This window comes from Thamnophis sirtalis, unplaced genomic scaffold (genome assembly GCF_051295495.1).
Source record: "Thamnophis sirtalis isolate CommonGarterSnake01/CBP01778 unplaced genomic scaffold, rThaSir2_p1.2 scaffold_15, whole genome shotgun sequence".
NCBI classification, from domain to species: domain Eukaryota; kingdom Metazoa; phylum Chordata; class Lepidosauria; order Squamata; family Natricidae; genus Thamnophis; species Thamnophis sirtalis.
This window is the reverse complement of record NW_028261395.1, coordinates 3,227,745-3,247,247: the sequence shown is the minus strand read 5'-3', so window position 1 is coordinate 3,247,247 and position 19,503 is coordinate 3,227,745. Positions and strand designations below refer to the sequence as shown.

Below are 19,503 nucleotides of genomic sequence, written 5' to 3'. Positions count from 1 at the left end.
GGGGGGTCTCCTTCTCACCCATGCGCTCCTAGGGAGGGAACTTCAACCAGGCAGCGACCCACTGCTTCTGCCAGGGCCCTTGAGGCTGCAAACCCCCGCCCCTCTCGTGCCACCCAGAGGGACGAACTGAGGAGGCACAAGGCTCTCTCAGACCTTTTCCAGGGCTGAAAAACTGAGGGCCTTGCAAGGTAGGCTTAGTGCCTCTCCCCACCCCCCCCAATTCCAGATCCCCATTGGGGGGGTGAATTCCAGCCTGGACTCCCTCCAGATTCCCCACGGAGATTTTGGGTGGAAAGGTCTCCTTCCCCTCCCCTTTCCCTGGAGGACCAGGATTTGGACTTGGATGATTCCTATGCCCACATGTATCCTAGGGAGACACCCTTCAGGGTCTGGGGTTCTCCGTCAACTTCGAAAAGAGTTCCCTCACCCCGTCAACTAGAATTCTCCATTTAGGCGCAGTCATAGACTCCCCTTGCAGGAAAGGTTTTTCTCTCCCCGGACCGCAGGGCCAGCTTGGTTAAGATGATTAAGCAGGTCCGTACGGACCGTTATGTTCCCATAGCCTTTCTATCCAGCTGGTTGGGGAAACTCATACCCTGCATCAAGGTAGTACTGTGAGCACGGTTGCATGCCAGGACTCTGCAGTGGCGACTCTGACCATTCCAGAGAGCCAACACCAGCAGCTCACCGGCCAAGGTCGAGGCTTGCCCCCAGCCTTGCTCAAGGGGTGTGAGTTCAGGGACCAGGAGTGCCTGGTTCTCACCACGGATGCCAGCCTGTTTGGCTGGGGGGTGACCCTGGGGTCCCAGTTGACACAGGGCCGGTGGTCCTGGCAGGAGCTTCGACAACAACATTAACTGGCTGGAGCTCCAGGCGATCCATCTGGCGCTTAGATATTTCCGGACCGCTGTCGAGGGTCATCACGTCCTGGTACTCACCGACAATGTGGCGGTCAAGGCCGACATCAATCGGCAGGGTGGCACACGTTCCAGGGCACTGCACACCAAAGCGATGTCGCTGGGCAGAGAGACATCTGCGGTCGATCCGGGTGGAGCACATCACGGGGATCGAGAACCATCAGGCCGACTGGCTCAGTCGAGAGACGGTGGACAACGGAGTGTCCCAGGAGCTGTTCCAGAGCATCTGCCGGAGGTTCGGACAGCCAGTAATGGACCTCTTCGCCACTCCGGCCAACACCCAGCTTCCGCGGTTCTTCTCTCGGTTCCCAGCTTGGGGAATGGAAGGAGTTGACGCCCTTCACGCAAGATGGCCAAGGGGACTTCTGTACGCTTTTCCTCCCCTCCCTCTCCTTCCCAGGGTAGTTCAGAAGCTAGTCAGGGAGCAGGCAGAGCTGATCCTGGTGGCTCCTCACCCTCTGAGGAGACCTGGTTCGCGGACTTTAAGATCCTGTCAGTCCAGCCTCCATGGCGGATACCAGAGGGGGAAATAGAGCTGCACCAAGGGAGGCTGATGCACCCGGAACCACACTGGCTGCAATTAGCCGTGTGGCGTTTGAGTGGGAGCGCCTAAGGGGAGCTCAATTTTCTCTGCGGGTGATTATAACCATAGAGGCCTCTCGCAGAAATGCCACCTTGAGGATCTATGACTCTACATGGGTCATAGATGAAGTGGAGAAGAAAGGGTGGAGCACAGAGGCGTGTCTTCAGCTTCATCCCAGTCTCTTGGCCAAATGGGCGTGTCAATACCGTCCACTGGAGCCTCCTGTCCCAGCCCCGAAAATAGCAATTCGTGTAAGACCAACTGTCATTTCCCATGCTTTACTATAGGTTGGAACAAGCTGAATCCATACTGCCCATCGGTTTCCATCAGTCATTCTTCTGTTACACACAGCCAATTAGCTTCCTCATCTTTGATTTATGTCGAGCTCATCTGCTACTACCAAAGATCAAGTTTTTACTGGGCTCAAAGCCTAGAAGATAAAAGGAGGAAATAGCACTTCCATTTTTAATCTCTTTTCCCCTGTAACAGATTGCTAACTTGTTCAACACCAAGAATGCTGTTCCTCATTACTACTGTAATTGCTGCTCTGGATTAAATAGATACACAATACATATACTCCCCCCCTCCCCCCCCCAATGAAATGCTGAATGAATAGTACCAATAGCTATTTAATAGGGGGAAACCAAGTATTGAGAAAGGATACTTTTAAAAAAATGGTGAATCTTTCAAATCAGAATCATATTGGGGCTATCAGGAAAATCCAGTACATTGTACCTCACCCGAAATATTGAGTATATTCCCTACAATATCAACCAAGTTTATATCACTCCCCGTGAGTTCCTTCTCTTAGCACCAGTTGAGCTGGTTGGACTTAATCAACCATGTTTCTGCTGATCTTAGTTATTTCCCACAAACAGCTTCAGGCTTTTTATATTTTTTACACAAACACCCAGCACCACAACAGTAAGATTACAGCCCTCATTTTTATGTTATTCCAAAGTGGCATTTACCAAAGGGATAACTCCCATTGCTATCCATGCTAACCAGGCTTAAATACAACAATCCCAGTAGCTGGTTGCTTGACTCTTCCAGGATAGGTTCTCTCCTGATTCACAAGTGACAAGCAGTGTGGTCTCTTCCTCCATGTAAGGCAGATGGTTGACCTAAGCAGTACAGAAATGCAACATTGGATCATACGTTTCCAAGAATTTTGTCTTCTACTTCTGTAGTACTGCTTTACTGGCTATTGAAAACTATGGCTGTAATTTAAGATTGGTTTCCGGTTGTCTTCCGGGTGCGATTCAAGGTACTAATTATGACCTTTAAAGCGCTCCGTGGCTTAGGCCCAGGGTACCTGCGAGACCACCTACTGCCACCGGTAGCCTCCCACCGTCCAGTGCGAGCCCACAGAGCTGGCCCTCCTCAGGGTGCCGTCGGCCAGACAGTGTCGGCGAGCCACCCCCAGGGGGGGAGAGCCTTCTCTGTGGGAGCGCCTTCCCTCTGGAATGAGCTGCCCCCGGAGCTTCACATAATCCCTGACCTCCGATCCTTCCAATGCGCCCTAAAAAGTTGGCTTTTCCAGCAAGCCAGCCTGGCCTGAACAAAACAAAATAAATTATTGATCACTGTTAATTGTAATTCGAATTTTTTTTAAAAAAAAGTCAATTTTAATTGGGTTTGGGATATTCTATTTAATTTTTTTTAACTTTTGTATTATGTGTTTCTTTTAATGTTGTACGCCGCCCTGAGTCCTTGGGAGAAGGGCGGCATATAAATCTAATAAACCTAAACCTAAACCTTGCTATGTTTTTCTACTTACTGTTGTATAATTGGCAACCTTGCTTTAAACTTTTTACATTGGTTTTCAAGCAACACTTTTCACGGTGATCAGTCTATCTTTAAGGTTAATCAGTTCAAACAGAAAAAAATATTTTACATTCAACTTGCTATTTTGAGATGGGTATATAAAGATATTAGTAGTAAAGTATATTAATACAATTAGAGCCATTAACATTTGTAAGCTCTGCAAAATTATACTGAACTAGATAAAGAGACATAATTCTACTTTCCATACACAGATATAAAACAAAGCTATTTATTTGAATGCTACAGAAATTCTGTAGAACAAAGTAGACCAGTGTTTCTCAACCTTGGCAACTTGAAGATGTCTGGACTTCAACTCCCAGAATTCCCCAGCCAGCGAATGCATTCGCTGGCTGGGGAATTCTGGGAGTTGAAGTCCAGACATCTTCAAGTTGCCAAAGTTGAGAAACACTGAAGTAGACTGAAAGAACTATGATTGTCAGATTTTTACCTTTCATCCCACACAAGCAGTTAATTTGAAGAATATATTAGTATCGATTTTTTTTTCTTAATTCAGAATGCTGCATTTTGATAAAAGTAAATCAAAATTGGATAGGACAAGTGTAATTCTCATCCTTCTATACTTATGCCCCTTTCCTGCCCCCCAAATCCCTGACATTCCTGCAATTTGGATTTAGGAAGAAGGATCCCATTTATATTAATGATAATTTTTTTCTGAAAATCATGCTAGGAGGAGGGGTTGATAAGGATTTTAAGGAGCAATCATATAAAAAGGGAAGTAGAGGCAATAGAACAGGCATGTCTATAGTAGATGGTATGAATATATGAGCATTTTAATGGAGGTTATGCGGGATGAATGAAGGTTAGGAGCCATGGTGATGAAGTGGTTAGAATGAAGAATGCAGGCTAACGCAGCCCACTGGCAGGAGTTCGATCCTGACCAGTTCAAGGTTGACTCAGAATTCTGAGGTTGGTAAAACGAGAACCCAGATTATTGGGGCAATATGCTGATTTTGTAAACATCTCAGAGAGGGGCTGTGAAGCAGTATGGAGCGGTATGTAAGTCTTAAGTGCTATTGTTGTTGCTAATATATAGCTAGTGCCAAGATACACACGCACACGCACACACACATACACATTTCTTGAAATTCATAACAGCAGTTAGAAGAACTAATACAAACTAAAATAGAATGATAAAAAGAAAAAAAGGAAAGAACTGAAAGGAAAAAAAGTATTAAAAAAGAGAAACCATAATGGATTCCAATCTTTACAGCAGATATATATGTATGTATGTTGTGTGTTTGTGTGTGTGTGTGTGTGTGTGTGTGTGTGTGTATAGCACAAATATAACACATGTATACTAGTCTCCCTTTATTTATCAGCACAAATATAACATACATACATACATATATATATGATTTTCACAGGTGTAGATATGCTAGTTGTCTTTTCCCGTGTAAGATTGAGATTGTCTTGGCAATGTTTCAGGGAGGTCTCACTTGCCATCTTCAGGCTGGGTTTTGGGCTTAGTTGTGATCAGAGCTGCCGTCTTTATATAAATCTTGGTGGGGGTGTGTGGAGTGCTGACGTTGTTTCAGTAAGTGGATTAATTGGATGTGTGGCTGTATCAGGATTGGTAGATTGGTGCTGATTGGTGTTGGCTGTAGGTCCGTTGTTCCTTTGTGTTGTAACGGCCTGGGTGGTGGGTGGGGCTCGTTTGTTGACTAGGGCTGATTTCCAGATGTCTGGTAGGCGGGAGGTATCGTCACATTTATTCATATTGTGGGGGTGTTTCTCTATTTCGATAGCTTCCATAATTTTTCTCTTGTTGAAGTGTTCAGTTTTGGAGAGTAATTTGGTTCCTTCAAAATTAATTTCATGTCCTGTAGCGTTAAGGTGCTGGAAAAGGGAGGAAATTTTTTCTTGTGTTTGCGATGTGTGCATTTATTCTCCTGTTCGTTTGTCCTATGTATGTGGCAGGGCAGATTTTGCATGGTATTTTGTAGACTCCTTGGTTTTCTAGCTGGATCTTGTCTTTGGGGTTTCTTAAGATGTTGGCTATTTTTTGGTCAGTGTTGAAGGCTGTCTTGATATTGTCTTTGTGGAGAATTTTGCGGATTTTATCAGTGGTGCCTTTGATGTAAGGGAGGAGGGCGATTTGCAGTTCAGCGGTTCTAATCTCACTGGCTCAAGGTTGACTCAGCCTTCCATCCTTCTGAGGTGGGTGAAATGAGGACCCAGACTGTGGGGGTGATATGCTGACTCTGTAAACCGCTTAGAGAGGGCTGAAAGCCCTATGAAGCGGTATATAAGTCTAACTGCTATTGCTAACTGCTATAAGCACACACACACCATGATCATAAGTGCAGGTGGGATGCCCAGTGCCTAAATATTGATTACTTGACTGCACGGATGCTGCAATGACCATGCTTTCAGGCACAGACCATAAGTTCATTTTTTCCAACACCATTGTAATTTTAAACAACCACTGACCGAATGGTTGAAAGTCAAGGACTGTATACAGCCAGGATTATATTCAGTGTTGTCTGCAAATAGGATGAGGGTTTTTGTGTGTGTGCTGTTTTGGACAAATAATCAGAATACAAGAAGTCTCTTTAAAAGTACGAATTATTTCTAAATAGTGTGGTTATCAGTAGAGTAGAAAGCAGACCAGATGTATGCATATCAGTTACAAATGAAGCTAGCAATTCAGTAGTGCTAATGGGGCAGTTTTTGATCATGTTGTGTCAGGATAATGGGCAAAATCCAAACTATTTGCAAAAATAGTTTTTGTAATCATCAGCAAACTTGAGGCTTTCTTCTTTAACAGTGAAGCTTTGTCCCGTATTTTTCTTCTTGCCTGTCCTGCGTTAGAAATTGGCAAGCCTTTTCAATATGGAAGTTGCTCTGGAGGAAAAGAAAAATCCCCGGACTCAAGCTTTTTGCATGAGTCATGAAGTATCGTGTGTGAAAGTGGGTGGGGTAGAAGGTAAGATTATTCCTGTTAGGAAGAGGTATTTCTAACTCTCCCTCCGTTTCTGATAACTCTTGTTATTATAAAAATTGTTGGGAAAAGTCTTCGGATAGAAACGAAGTGTTTTGGCTTGAGATCTCTGATCCGTCATCTCTTCTGGCTACTATTAGCAAGAACATAAACAACAATTGTTTTCTTATAATCTTCGCGAACGTTCTTTTATTAATCTAGCAGTGAAGGTCTTGTCTGCCAGAACAGAGATATTTTCATCTAATCATTTCTTTTAATCTCTCCTATGGACAGGAAGCAAACATTCCATACTTGTTAACTGCATTAAAATACAGTCACCTCTGAGCACCGAAGCATGATTGAAAAGAAACATTTTTTTTACAGGGTCCTAGAATTACAATCAATACGGTATATTTTCCAGAGCTTCAAAGTTTTTCTTGAGTGGGTGAAACTGAAAATCCCTGGTATCAGCTGTTCTGCTTCCCTTTTAAATATGTCTACTTGTCTCCTTTGTCACAATTTTATTTCCCTTAATCCACTGTATACAGTTTGATATAGTTCGGTGATTTTTTAAACAGGGTTTTCTGCTTAATTTTGGGAAAGTAACGTTTGAACAGCTGAGAAGTGCTCTAATATGGGACAGTATAAATCTAATTTGGGGGCTCAAGGTTTTTGAGAGTAACTTTCTAGGTTCATGGGCAATCATTTCGGAAACCAAGACATTTTCAAAACCAGTATGTGGCTGTCCATGGAAAACAATGTAAAATAAAAGCTGTCTTTTGTATACCCAAGTTCTGGATTTTAAAATATCTCAGTTAAATTGGAGTTAATAAGTATATTTTGGTCAGGTTATTTTTAATACCAAAAGGGATTCTGTGTAGTGATGTTACTTATAAATAAGCGAAGCTTTTTTCCTAATTTGCAAATATATTGATGCACTACAGAAGAAATGCTTAGTCCCACATAATGTGCTTTTAGAGCTGTGAGCAAATCCATAGAAGTGGCTATTTGCTATCAAGTTTCCTGGTATCTCAGTTCAACCAACCTTCTAGGATTTTTGGGATTATTTCTCAGTTTGTGAGAAGTAAAAAAATAATTGTTGGCTTCTGCATGTCTTGTGATGTCTAGAAATATGTCAGCATTTTGATTGGAAGGGGCTGTACCAGGAGAGGGGGAGAGTCCTTAATTAGAGTTGGTTAGAAAATGGGGAGGTAGGGAAAAAAAACCATTTTAAATGAATAAAAATTGTCTCTTGTGCTTCCATTGTCAGCATATCAATATATCTATCCTGCCGCTTCATATACAGGTTTGGCAATTGGAACAGTTCGTTACACCTGTTCCATGATGAACTCTGCATAAAGCAATCATACCACTAAAGCAATTTAATCATTACTTAATAAATATTTATTGTACATTTTATTCTACTCATTAACCAAAATAAATGTCCCAACAACACAAAATAAAACCAACCAGTAACACAGGAAGTAGGAGAACAGTTTGAATTTTTCCATAAAATACAAGTGTGCATGTATAAAACGGTTGGGAGAAGAAAGATGGCACAAACAGATTCTTTGAGGCAATATTTTGTAAATGAGGGTACTCTAGCTGAGAAGGCCTCTTTCTTCCCAACTCTCAAATTTCAATTATAAATCTTTGAGAAAATGTAAAATAGATTTAACAAATGTAAATATTTTAGAGTGAACTTTTAAATTTGATAGTTTTTTTTAAAAAAAAGACCATGAAATGACATTTCATAATTATGTATCCCTGTTGAACCTCTCTACATAGATTAAATATTCGTGATTTACTTGATAGAGCTTATGATATGGGAAATAAAGGTAATTAATGATAAGAGACTTTTAAACAATGGTGACTGGCTGTTATTTTACACTGGAATGACTTTTTCGTTTCGGAGAATGAAAATGGGATAGCTACATGACCAAATGCCAGATATCTTTGAGACTGCCTCTGAATGTTTTCCTATATTTTGAAGTAATTGAAATGTTCAAAATTGTAAGACACTGTCAAATTTAAATTTAAACCCTTCAATTTTTTTTTTTTAAAAAACCATAAATCCTACTGAGTCCTAAATGATTAAACAAGAAAGGTTTAGCTGTGCAATAGCAAAAGCCAAAATCCCTGAAAGAGTTAAAGATAATAGTCGGGTTTGGTAAATCTTCAGAATTGAAAAATAAAACTCTTTAACTAACCAGAACTTAGAATTCTAGTATAGTATGGCTCTTCCTTTAACATACACGTCTCTTTGCATAAACTCTTGAAACAGCTAGAACTTTTTATAATAACTGTCAGTGTTTGAGTTCAATTGCTTTTTTTACTTCAGAATTTACACTGGTGTCGGGCGTGTGTGTGTGTGTGTGAAGCTATATATATGAATAGATAGATAGATAGATAGATAGATAGATAGATAGATAGATAGATAGATAGATAGATAGATAGATGATAGATAGATAGCAGGCAATTTCAGCTAAATGTGAGCCATTAATCTGATTTACCATTACCTAGGTTATAAAGGAAAAGCTAAAAATTGCATGCTTAATGCTGTATATTAATGATTGTCAAATGTTTCTCTAAGGATCTACTTCTGTTTTTCTCATTAGGAAGAAAGTTCTGGCACAGTTGCATCAGTATCTACACTCAGTCTATTAAACACTGGGGTATGAAATTTAATATTTTTCTTTCACATTCTATGCCATTTAGGATCTTCGTAGCATTCATTGAAATACAACGTATATTACATAATTGTAGTATGAGTGAACAGTACTAACACATCAAGTCATTAAATGCCATTAACCAAAAGGGGGAATTAAATTAACTGCTTTTGTTTAATATTAAATATTGATATTAACTGCCTTGTTTCTCTTAAGTTTACATAATTTTACTGTTCAGTTGAAATATGCTTTAAAATATAAATTTCATTTATATTCAGTTGATTCTGCTGCATAATACATTTGGCCAACTTATTTTGTTGGTGTAAATGTATAGACATTTTTAGTAGCTTTAATATCTCATTGTTTTATGAAAGTTGTTACTTTAAATACAATTGAGTGTTGAAATCTTCTGGCAACAAATTTAAATGACTCCCTGGAATAAAAAAGGATGTTAGATTTGAACTTGTTAAAGATTTTGGTTATATTCTTGTAATTTGAGGAAAAATGCTAAAATAATAGTTGCTTCTTTAATCTTCTGGGCCCATACAAAATACTCCTTTATAAACTGTTTATTCTCCTTCCAGCTCAGCTCTATAATTGTTCTCTTCTTAAGGTTCAGAAGAAAGTGATTTATTTGTTTAAAAAAATCATACAGTAACTAATTACAAAATAAATCTTTTAATTACAAAGAATGAGTGACAACTAAATAACCTGATGTGTGGTGCACACACCGCAGTTGGGGATGTGATGAGAAATGAGATGGTGAATAACGAGACTTTGCTTTTTATTTAGAAACCTGATCCTGCCCTCTTCAGAGGCAGTTAAAGCTTTCAGTGTGACTATTTTATTAGGCAGCAAATTAAGCAAAATTTCCCTACTGTCCTTAATTTTTACTAGTGACCTTAACATCTTAAACCACACACCAGTCTAGCCTATTGAAGGTTTTTTGTTTTGAATTCTCAGTGAGTTCAATATTTAGATCTTCTCGCGTGCTGTTTAATATCTTTTGCCCCTTTCTGTTGTTGTCAGTGGTTTTAATAGAAAGTCACATCATGAAGAGTTACCGGCACCTCATTGAGTTTGAGAAAAAAAAAAGATTACGTATTCTGTCCCATTTAATATATATCAGAATTAGAATTAAATTGGGTCAATTTCAACCGTGACCCGTCAAAAGCGCGGAGGACAAAATTGCGTTCGACGAAAGCGCGCATGTGATGTCATCACAGTGTGACGAAAAAAATTAAAAATTGAAATAAAATTAAAATTAAAGCAAGCCGATTCACATAAAGGTAAGGGTTAGGTTAAGGGTTAGGGTTAGGGTTAGGTTAAGGGTTAGGGTCAGGTTTAGAGCGTTAGTGTTAGGTTTAGCGTTAGGTTAAGGGTTAGCGTTAGGTTTTTCGTTACGTTAACGGTTAGGTTTAGGGTTAGATTTAGGGTTAGGTTAAGGGTTAGGTTTAGGGTTAGGTTTGGGGGGGTTAGGGGAAGGTTTTAGCTTTATTTTTACATTTTTCGATCACAGCGCGATGTTTTCGTCGCGCTGTGATGACGTCAAATGCGCGCTTTCGTCGAGCGCGATTTTGTCCTCCGCGATTTTGTGGTGGAACCAATTTCAACATATGTTCAGGTTTCCTGTGATATTTTCTTTCCCTCACTCTCTGCTTTTGCCTCTGTTGAGCTGCTATTCCAATCCTGTATATATTTGAATGGCTTTTTTAAATTTTGTGACTCTCCGTCAAGCCAAAATAATAATCTTGGTAAGATGGAATTTGTGGGGTGATGATGGCATTTAGTTGAGGCCCTAATACTTGAGTTTTTTGTTTTTTTTTAAACATTTTTATAAGAGACCTGACTTGAATTGGAGACTATGGAGAAGTCATAGAGGGTCGATTAGATTGGAAAGTTAAAAAAAACACCAGAAGATTATAAACCTTTTATGTTTGTGTAGCTGCCAAGAACTGAATTTGACTTGAGGGCATCTCTCTTATCAGATGTTTTAAAATGATGCTTCTTTTTAGAAGCTTTGGATTCAAAGGAATAACATTATTTTGCGTGCACATTGCAAAGAAAGATGTGCCTGCACGATTTGAATACCTCTCAGTGCATCTGAAACATTCTGTTGTTTACAAAAAAAAAGAGACATGTTGATTGATTTGTTACTCCATTTAGTTACCTTCATTTCCTCTTTTTAGAAGTATGTTGCCATATCCTCGCAGCCTGCTTTTGTTCCGATTATTTTTTTATGAGGCTTCCTGTTTTAATATCCACCGAAGTCTCTTTGCTAATGCCAGCATTTTCTCTCTGAAGTGCAAATTTTGAAATTTAAGTGCCTCGTTTTTTAGGGAGATCTGATTTTGGTTTTGATTATTCATTTAAGTTCAGACAGAAATTTTCTTGTGTTCTATTCTGAGAAAGAATAGCACATTGTGATTTGGGATATAAAACAGAATATATAATAAATTTAGAATTCCTCATTTGAACTCAAACTCAAGTTTCAATTTTTTTAGGAAAGGATCATACAGAATGGGGTCTATGGTAGAAGAAATTAGATTAAGAGCCGAGGTGGCGCAGTGGTTAGGGTGCAGTACTGCAGGCCACTTCAGCTGACTGTTATCTGCAGTTCAGCGGTTCAAATCTCACCGGCTCAAGGTTGACTCAGCCTTCCATCCTTCTGAGGTGGGTAAAATGAGGACCCAGACTGTGGGGGCAATATGCTGACTCTGTAAACCACTTAGAGAGGGCTGAAAGCCCTATGGAGCGGTATATAAGTCTAACTGCTATTGCTATCTGTCTGTCTGTCTATCATCTATCTATCTATCTATCTATCTATCTATCTATCTATCTATCTATCTATCTATCTATCTATCTATCTATCTATCATCTATCTATCTATCAAGAGCCGGAGTGGTGCAGTGGTTAGGGTGCAGTACTGCAGGCCACTTCAGCTGACTGTTATCTGCAGTTCAGCGGTTCAAATCTCACCGGCTCAAGGTTGACTCAGCCTTCCATCCTTCCGAGGTGGGTGAAATGAGGACCCAGACTGTGGGGGCAATATGCTGACTCTGTAAACCACTTAGAGAGGGCTGAAAGCCCTATGAAGCGGTATATAAGTCTAACTGCTATTGCTATTAGTATCTGACTCAGAATTGACTGACTCTAGATATATTTTTTTGGCTTACATAACAAAAACTTTTGAGCTTCCATCAGTTCTCCTGAACATGTCTGTTTTCAGCAGGTAATGGATAGAAGAAAAGCTTTTGATGAAACAAGACAGAATTATTTTATTTATTATTTTATTAATAAGATTTATAGGCCGCCCAATTCCGAGGGACTCCGGGCGGCTTACAACAAAGAGAAAAAAGAAATAATAAAAATAAAAAGACAGATTTAAAATTACCACATATTAGCAAACTGTCTGAGTATTAATCTAAGCCAGGGCTGTCAACCTGGATTTCATTGAGGGCCGCATCAAGGTTGTGTTTGACCTTGGGAGACCCAGGTGGGTGTGGCCAGCTCGACATCACTCATGTCGGGGCACCTGTGATGGCCCAGGTGGGGCTGGGGAGATCCTTCCTTCCTTCCTTCCTTCCTTCCTTCCTTCCTTCCTTCCTTCCTTCCTTCCTTCCTTCCTCTCTTCCCATCTTTTTCTTTGTCATTCCCTTTCTCCTTTCCTGTCCCTTCTTGGATACTCAAATGCGAAAGGGAAAGGCTACTTCAGTTGACTGCCGTCTGCAGTTCGGCTGTTCAAATCTCACCGGTTCAGGGTTGACTCAGCCTTCCATTCTTCCGAGGTGGGTAAAATGAGGACCCGGATTGTTGTTGGGGGCGATATGCTGACTCTGTAAACCGCTTAGAGAGGGCTGAAAGCCCTACGAAGCGGTATATAAGTCTAACTGCTATTGCTATTGCTATAACATTTCTCCTTTTTTGTTGTTTTTGTTTTGCTAGCCCTCTGCCAGTGAAAACAGAGCCCAAGGGCTCCGTTTTTGCTGGCAGAGGTATTGTGGGCTGGTCCTTCGCTGTTTTTAGGGTGGCCCCACAGTGCAAATCTAAGCACCCAGCCCGTGGGCCTTGAGTTTGACACCCCTGATATAAGGAATCCAGTTGAGCGATGTGGTAGCCTAGCAGTGAAGAGGCTAGCCTCCCATTTGAAAAGTTGAGAGTTCAATCCTAGCTAGCGACAGATATTTCTCCAGGGAAGAAAGAAAAGATATCTGCTGCCAACTCCATGTGGCATCAGGGAGGGCATCCGGCCAGTAAACGCTCAGCTCCATCAAATCAATTCTACCCCAATTAAGGGATTACAGTGTCATAAAAATAGAGGTTTTTTTTTAAATCTAAGGAATCCAATATGTCTGTTTAAAGACTAACAGCTTTAAGAATTCTTAAGAGCGTGAAAAACATACAGAGATTAAAAAACCAAGATATTTCCTGCCTTATAGTATAGTATAGTTTTCTGCCCAAGTAGAAAAGGCAGTGGGAGGAAACACATTGCCAAGTTTCTTTGAGCAAATACTCCAAACTAAGTTAATCTCAGTTGCATTAGGAGAACTTTAGTTGCTGCTATATATCTACATCAATGGTGCTTGCTGAGGCTGTGTAGCTGTTACCCTTGGCATTTCCTCCAACGTAGTAGACACGAAGCGTATCAACTGAAATGCTTACAATGTACAAATTAAAAACTGTAGCAAACGTTCAGCTGTGATGTGCAAACATGATTCTCTGCAGCATATCTTGCCCACTAAGTGCCTTCAGGAAATGGATGGCTTCCCATCCTGGTCATAGCATCTTCATGGACAGTTGAGGAATCAACCACATTTCAAAGATCTGACTGACACAATGCAACAGAATTTAAGGAATATAATGTAGATTAGTTTTATTATTTGAATCTAGATTTATTAGAAATGTTTAAGAGAGCTTACCAAATGTGCAATCTGAATTCAAAGGGCAAAACATGATTTGGAGTATAGTGGATAGACCCATAACATTTTCGGGGGATTCTAGATGAGTTGAAGAGGGTGGTTGTGCAAACCCAGATAAAGTTGCAGCTGCTTTAATGTATTCCTAGCAAGTCCTTTTACGCATCTATAGTGCTTCACATTATATTTTGCCCTTCAGATTGGGAGCTCTTTACGGCTCTACTTATGTATATCATCTTGTATTAGTCATAGACCTGATTTATATAAAGGACCAAGTTTATTTACCTGTGGTTTCCTTTGTTTGGATTTATGTGCTATGCACCCTTAGCCACTGTGGTTTGAAAATGATTATACACTTTAGTATAATCTGTATAGTCTCCGAAGTGGGGCGTGGGATGAGTCACAACTAGGTATTGTCACGGCCCATCTGCCTGGAGACTGAGGTAAATCTTGAGGCCACACCTCTACCCCTCTTCTGACTCTCCAGATTAACCTCAGTCTTCGGCCCAGAAGGAGCTAAATACCTGGCTCTCCTTGGCGCGAAATACTTTCCCCTTTTTTTCCTTTGTTCTTTTCCCTTTGGAGTTTTTACCTGAAGACGTTTTTCCTTTTTTGGCATCGGATGATCCTCCTCTCGTGTGCTCTGCGAGGCCTGACACAGGAGCAGTAGGGCTTCTGAAAGGCCCGAGCAACGGCCCGGCGTAGAAGCTGGGGAACCCAGGCTCAGCGCACACAGCGCGGCTTGAGTGCAGGCTGCTCCAGAGGATCTACAAGCGAGCAGGAAGATAGAGGAGCACGTGATCAGACCGCGTGGTCAGCAGTCGCCATCTTGAAGCGAGAGAGCGCATGTGTGGAGCATAATTCCGGTCTCTGGTTGCACCCTCCCAAAGGGGGGTTAGCTCCTTATCCCCCCCCCCTCTATCTCCAGCTCACCCCTCCGGAGCACGAGGAGACCCCTTCGGCTGCTGCCATAGCAGTTTGCCGAGGCAGCGCTTGGCTCCGCAAAGCCTAGAGGGAATTAGACTTTCTAGCCTCCATTGATCTCGTTTCACTGTACAGCATAGAATTTGCATTGGTACAGAATTCAGTAGTTTAATAGTTTCAGCATTCATATTTTTATGTTATTTCGAAGAGTAATTTTCTAATTCTTAAATTTTGAAGGTTAGTGTAAAAGTACCTATCGACAACACCTGGGTAATTATTTTATTCATTTTCTGTCTATATCCTAGATTAATAGATAGGTTTCAACAGGATAAGCAAATTAAAGTATGTACAGGAAGCTGAAGAATTACAGTACATTAGCACAACATGTTTTGAGTAGTCTTTTGAGTGTGCTGCCTTCTAATAAGCTATGAAAGCCTCTGCATCCATGTGTTCACCTTTTCTGTTGCATTTTGTTGCACCATTTGTGCAAGTGTGCTGATTCTGCTGATTTTGTTCTCTGACGTATATTTGTGTATATTCTATGCCCGTTATCTAAGCTGCTGATTCTTCCCAGTGGACCCATTGAGGTGGAAATAAATTTAAACTTAGAATTGGGGAGAGGTATAATAATTTGGGCTCCTATTGACAGTTATTTAAGATAAAAATATTAGGATATTAATAAAGATTTGAAATGTATTAGTCAATCAGTATTGTGTAAGGGTCAGTTCAAACTTGTTTAATAAAAAGAAATTGCTGATTCCACCAGATAGGTGTAAGTAATGAATATATTTTTCATGGCTGATATACATAAATTATAAAACAAGTAGTCTTTGACTTGCAACCAGAGGTGGTATTATAGCAATAGCAATAGCAGTTAGACTTATATACCGCTTCATAGGGCTTTCAGCCCTCTCTAAGCGGTTTACAGAGTCAGCATATTCTTTTACAACGGTTTTTAAGCGACTCCGTGGTGGTGATGTAAATCCAGCTTCCCCGATTGTCAGAAGCCAATGGAGAAGGTTGCAATCACATGACCACAAGGCACCGCAACTGTCATAAATATGAGCTCGTTACTAAGTGTCCAAATTGCAATTATGTGACCATAGAGGGTAGCGCAAACGTCGTAACTTCAAGGATGGGTCTTAAGTTACTTTTTCCAAGGCCATTGTAACTTGGAATTGTAGTTAAATGGTTGTAAGTCAACAACTACCTGTAGCAATATAACCATGTTCAGAAGACCTTTTTTGGTGGATCATTGTTTATGGTGTAGCATTTTCTAGTAATACTGTTCTGGCATGCAGCTTGATTGTTATCTTTTTAAATCCGGATTTAAGATCAGATATTATATTTCAGTCCAATTGCTTTAAAAATGGAAGGAAAAGATTCTCGCTCCATCCTCAGTGAAGCTGGAGGAGGACAATGGTGCAAATGTGAATCCTTGTACTCTTATTTCATTTGAACTAGGAAAGTATTATTCCCCTGGTGTCTTTCTTTCTCTTTGCTGGTAACTTTCAGCTTGTGTAATATTGTTGTAGGTTGTAAGTCTCGGAAACTACATTTCTCTGTGGCACTGATGCAGTGTTTCTCTTTTAATCTTAAATCAGCCCTGCTTCGTGGCAACCACTGTTTATCTAAGACACAACTTTAAATCACTTGATCTCAATAGGTAGAGGGGTAGAAACTGAACTGTGCAGGTGTATTATATATTTACAAATCTGTAAAAGTATATTATTTAATTTTGTTTAGGAATATGAAGCACGGATAGGAAAATTCTGTAAACCTGCACCCCCAGCAACAAGGCGTAGACATTTTGAATTTGAGCCACTTTCAACCACTGCTCTTATTCTGGAGGATCGACCATCGTAAGTCCCCCTGGATTCTTTTTACAAGTGTTTCACTATCAGATCGAAAAGTAAGCTGAGGTTTAGACTCAGGTTATATTATGTTTGAAATGTAGCACACAGTGACTCCCCTTTCCAAAAACGATAACACTTATTTTTTTTTAATGGATATAATATAAAAGTTTATGCAGAGGGGAATAATTACATACATAAAATGAAATAAAATAAAAGCCATTCCGTAGTTCACATTAGGAAAACTGAAACCTATCTTATTAGGAACTGGAAAAAAGTATGTTAACATTAATAAGCATCGTCACCTCAAGACTGGACTACTGTAATGCGCTCTACATGGGGCTGCCCCTGAAAAGCATTCGGAGACTGCAACTAGTCCAGAACGCAGCCACGCGAGCGATATTGGGTGTACCAAGATACACCCATGTTACACCTATCCTCCGCGAGCTGCACTGGCTTCAAGCTGCTGGTTATTGCCTTTAAAGCCCTACATGGCTTAGGACCAGGATACCTGCGAGACCGCCTACTGCCACATACCTCCCAACGGCTGGTGAGATCCCACAGAGTGGGCCTCCTTCAGATGCCGTCAGCCAGACAATGTCGGCTGGCGGCTCCCCGGAAGAGAGCCTTCTCTGTGGCTGCTCCAGCCCTTTGAAATGAGCTACCCCCAGAGATCCAGACCCTACCCACTCTCATGACCTTCCAAAAAGCTGTTAAAACCTGGCTATTCCGGCAGGCCTGGGGCTGTTGACCTCACTGCTGAGGTCCAGCCCCGATCAGATTGGGTGTATGGGTGATGTTTTAAATTGTTTTCCTTTTTTTTTTATTAATTATTTTTCTTTTCACTTTGTAAGCCGCCCGGAGTCCTCCGGGATTGGGCGACCTATAAATCTATTAAATAGATAAATAAATAAATAAATTGGGGAAAAAACTTTTTAGCTAACTATCATGTTCTAATCTGTAGTCTGAGTAAAATCTAATACTGCTTTACTTTTAAACTTAAACCATTTAAAAATGTAAGTGGGTACAACTTTAACCACGTAAGAATTTAGGCTTTAATGTTAGCATATATCTGAGGAACTGTACTTTATACAATTGATCATGCTGCTGAAAATAATCCTGTCTCTAAAGCAACTGGTAATGCTTTCTTTGGAACTCTGATTTTGAAGCCAAGCTTTGAAATGTAATACTAAGATTAAATAATAAAACCGGCTTTTTTTATCACTATGAAATAATTAGCGTCTACTCTGCATGGAGTTGATAATTCAAACTGATTCGGTGAAGTAACTTGTTTCTATTTTTAATTTATTTAGAAGGTTTACATGTCGAAGATCTATATGTTAAGGATTCAGAGTGATATTTTGTATATATCAAGAGCCCTTTGGCTAAAGTCAAGTGTGAAGGTTAGACCAGGGTTTCTCAACCTTGGCAACTTGAAGATGTCTGGACTTCAACTCCCAGAATTCCCCAGCCAGCGAATGCTGGCTGGGGAATTCTGGGAGTTGAAGTCCAGACAGCTTCAAGTTGCCAAGGTTGAGAAACACTGGGTTAGACTACTTGGGTTGATAAAGAAGTAAACAATGAAACATTTATAGAATAGATGTAGTAGAAATAGACACTCGGGTGATTCATACTGTGTTCTTTCAACATTAATGCGGATAACATACTTGGAAAGATTTTTTTTAAGAGGCCAGATCAGGGGTGGGTTTCAACCAGTCCACGGCGGTCCGCGCAGACCGGTTGGTCGGTGAACCCGGAAGTAAATAACTTCCGGGAATGCCGAAGGGCCCACCCACCCGCCCGCGCTCCTTACCGGTCTTTGAAGGCTTCTGCGCAGGCGCATGGCACATACAGCGCCTGCACGATTCTCCACGAGCAGCTGGAGCATCGCGCAGGCGCTAAGATGCATGCATGAACTGCACGCGTGCACGAGGACGCCGCCGGCCCTGTTTGAACCGTACCGGTTGGAACGGGATGAGCACCACTGGGCCAGACCATGAAAATATGCAGCTATCTATTTGCACGACGCAAGTACTCCTTGTCCACATATGTAATGCTGACACATCCCCCCATGTAGAGAGCTTTTTAAACCCTCTAATCAGTTTTTTCCCCCTCAAATCACTCCTATCGCTAATTAGAATAGCAACAGAACACTAAAATCCTTCTAACATTTCTTTTAAGTTTGGTCTGCGAGGATATTTTGACTTCAGGGAAGGAGTAAATTATTTGAGTGATTGGAGTAGGAGTTAGATGAAAAGCAAATTATTAGAGCTGCAGGGTTTAAGTTGTCTATTATTTTATAGCAAGGAAGGAGAGAAGGATGTCAGAATGGATATATAAAGTTTGTGTGGAAAGGTATGGCCCTATTTTTTTTAATGCTTTCTCAAACATAGATGAACAGTTGAATAATGAAAAGAGTTGCACAGTACACTGGAGACTAATTATATTATATCTTAGGGGTCTATTCCTTTGGGTTTCATGGAACCCTTATCTTTTTGATCTTATTTCTGCACATACTTGCGTTGGTATATTTTTCCCATGTTCTCCTCAGAACCAGTGATGGGATATGTTTATACTTTAAACAATTTTCAGCACTCTTATTCAGTAATTTCAGGCCTCTTTCAGATAGAGCAATAATAATCCTGTATCATTTCAGATTATCCTTCAAATATCCTTGGTTCTTAGTTTGACAATGCACCCTGCACTGAATCTAGAAACTGAACTGTTTTAGCATAAAACCATTTAGTTCAGACTATAACTTGTTCCATTATTTGTAATGAGACTTGCTCCTAAAACATTAGTTATATGTTCTCATGTAAATTATTTGCGATAACCTGGAAAATGAAGGATCCGTTGGGAAAATATACCATTCA

The 19,503-nt window shown here is 40.5% G+C and overlaps 1 protein-coding gene across 2 annotated transcripts in view; it reads left to right on the top strand.

Annotated features, from left to right (window-relative positions):
- Positions 1-19,503, top strand: part of TBC1D12 (TBC1 domain family member 12) — a 58,603-nt gene that overhangs the window by 19,589 nt on the left and 19,511 nt on the right. The window contains exons 3-4 of one of the 2 annotated variants that reach the window (XM_087702346.1): positions 8,887-8,943; positions 16,524-16,639. In XM_087702346.1, coding sequence (XP_087558472.1) covers positions 8,887-8,943; positions 16,524-16,639 — 173 coding nt within the window. The remainder of the gene's footprint in view (positions 1-8,886; positions 8,944-16,523; positions 16,640-19,503) is intronic. The other variant, XM_087702347.1, reaches the window with a different exon arrangement.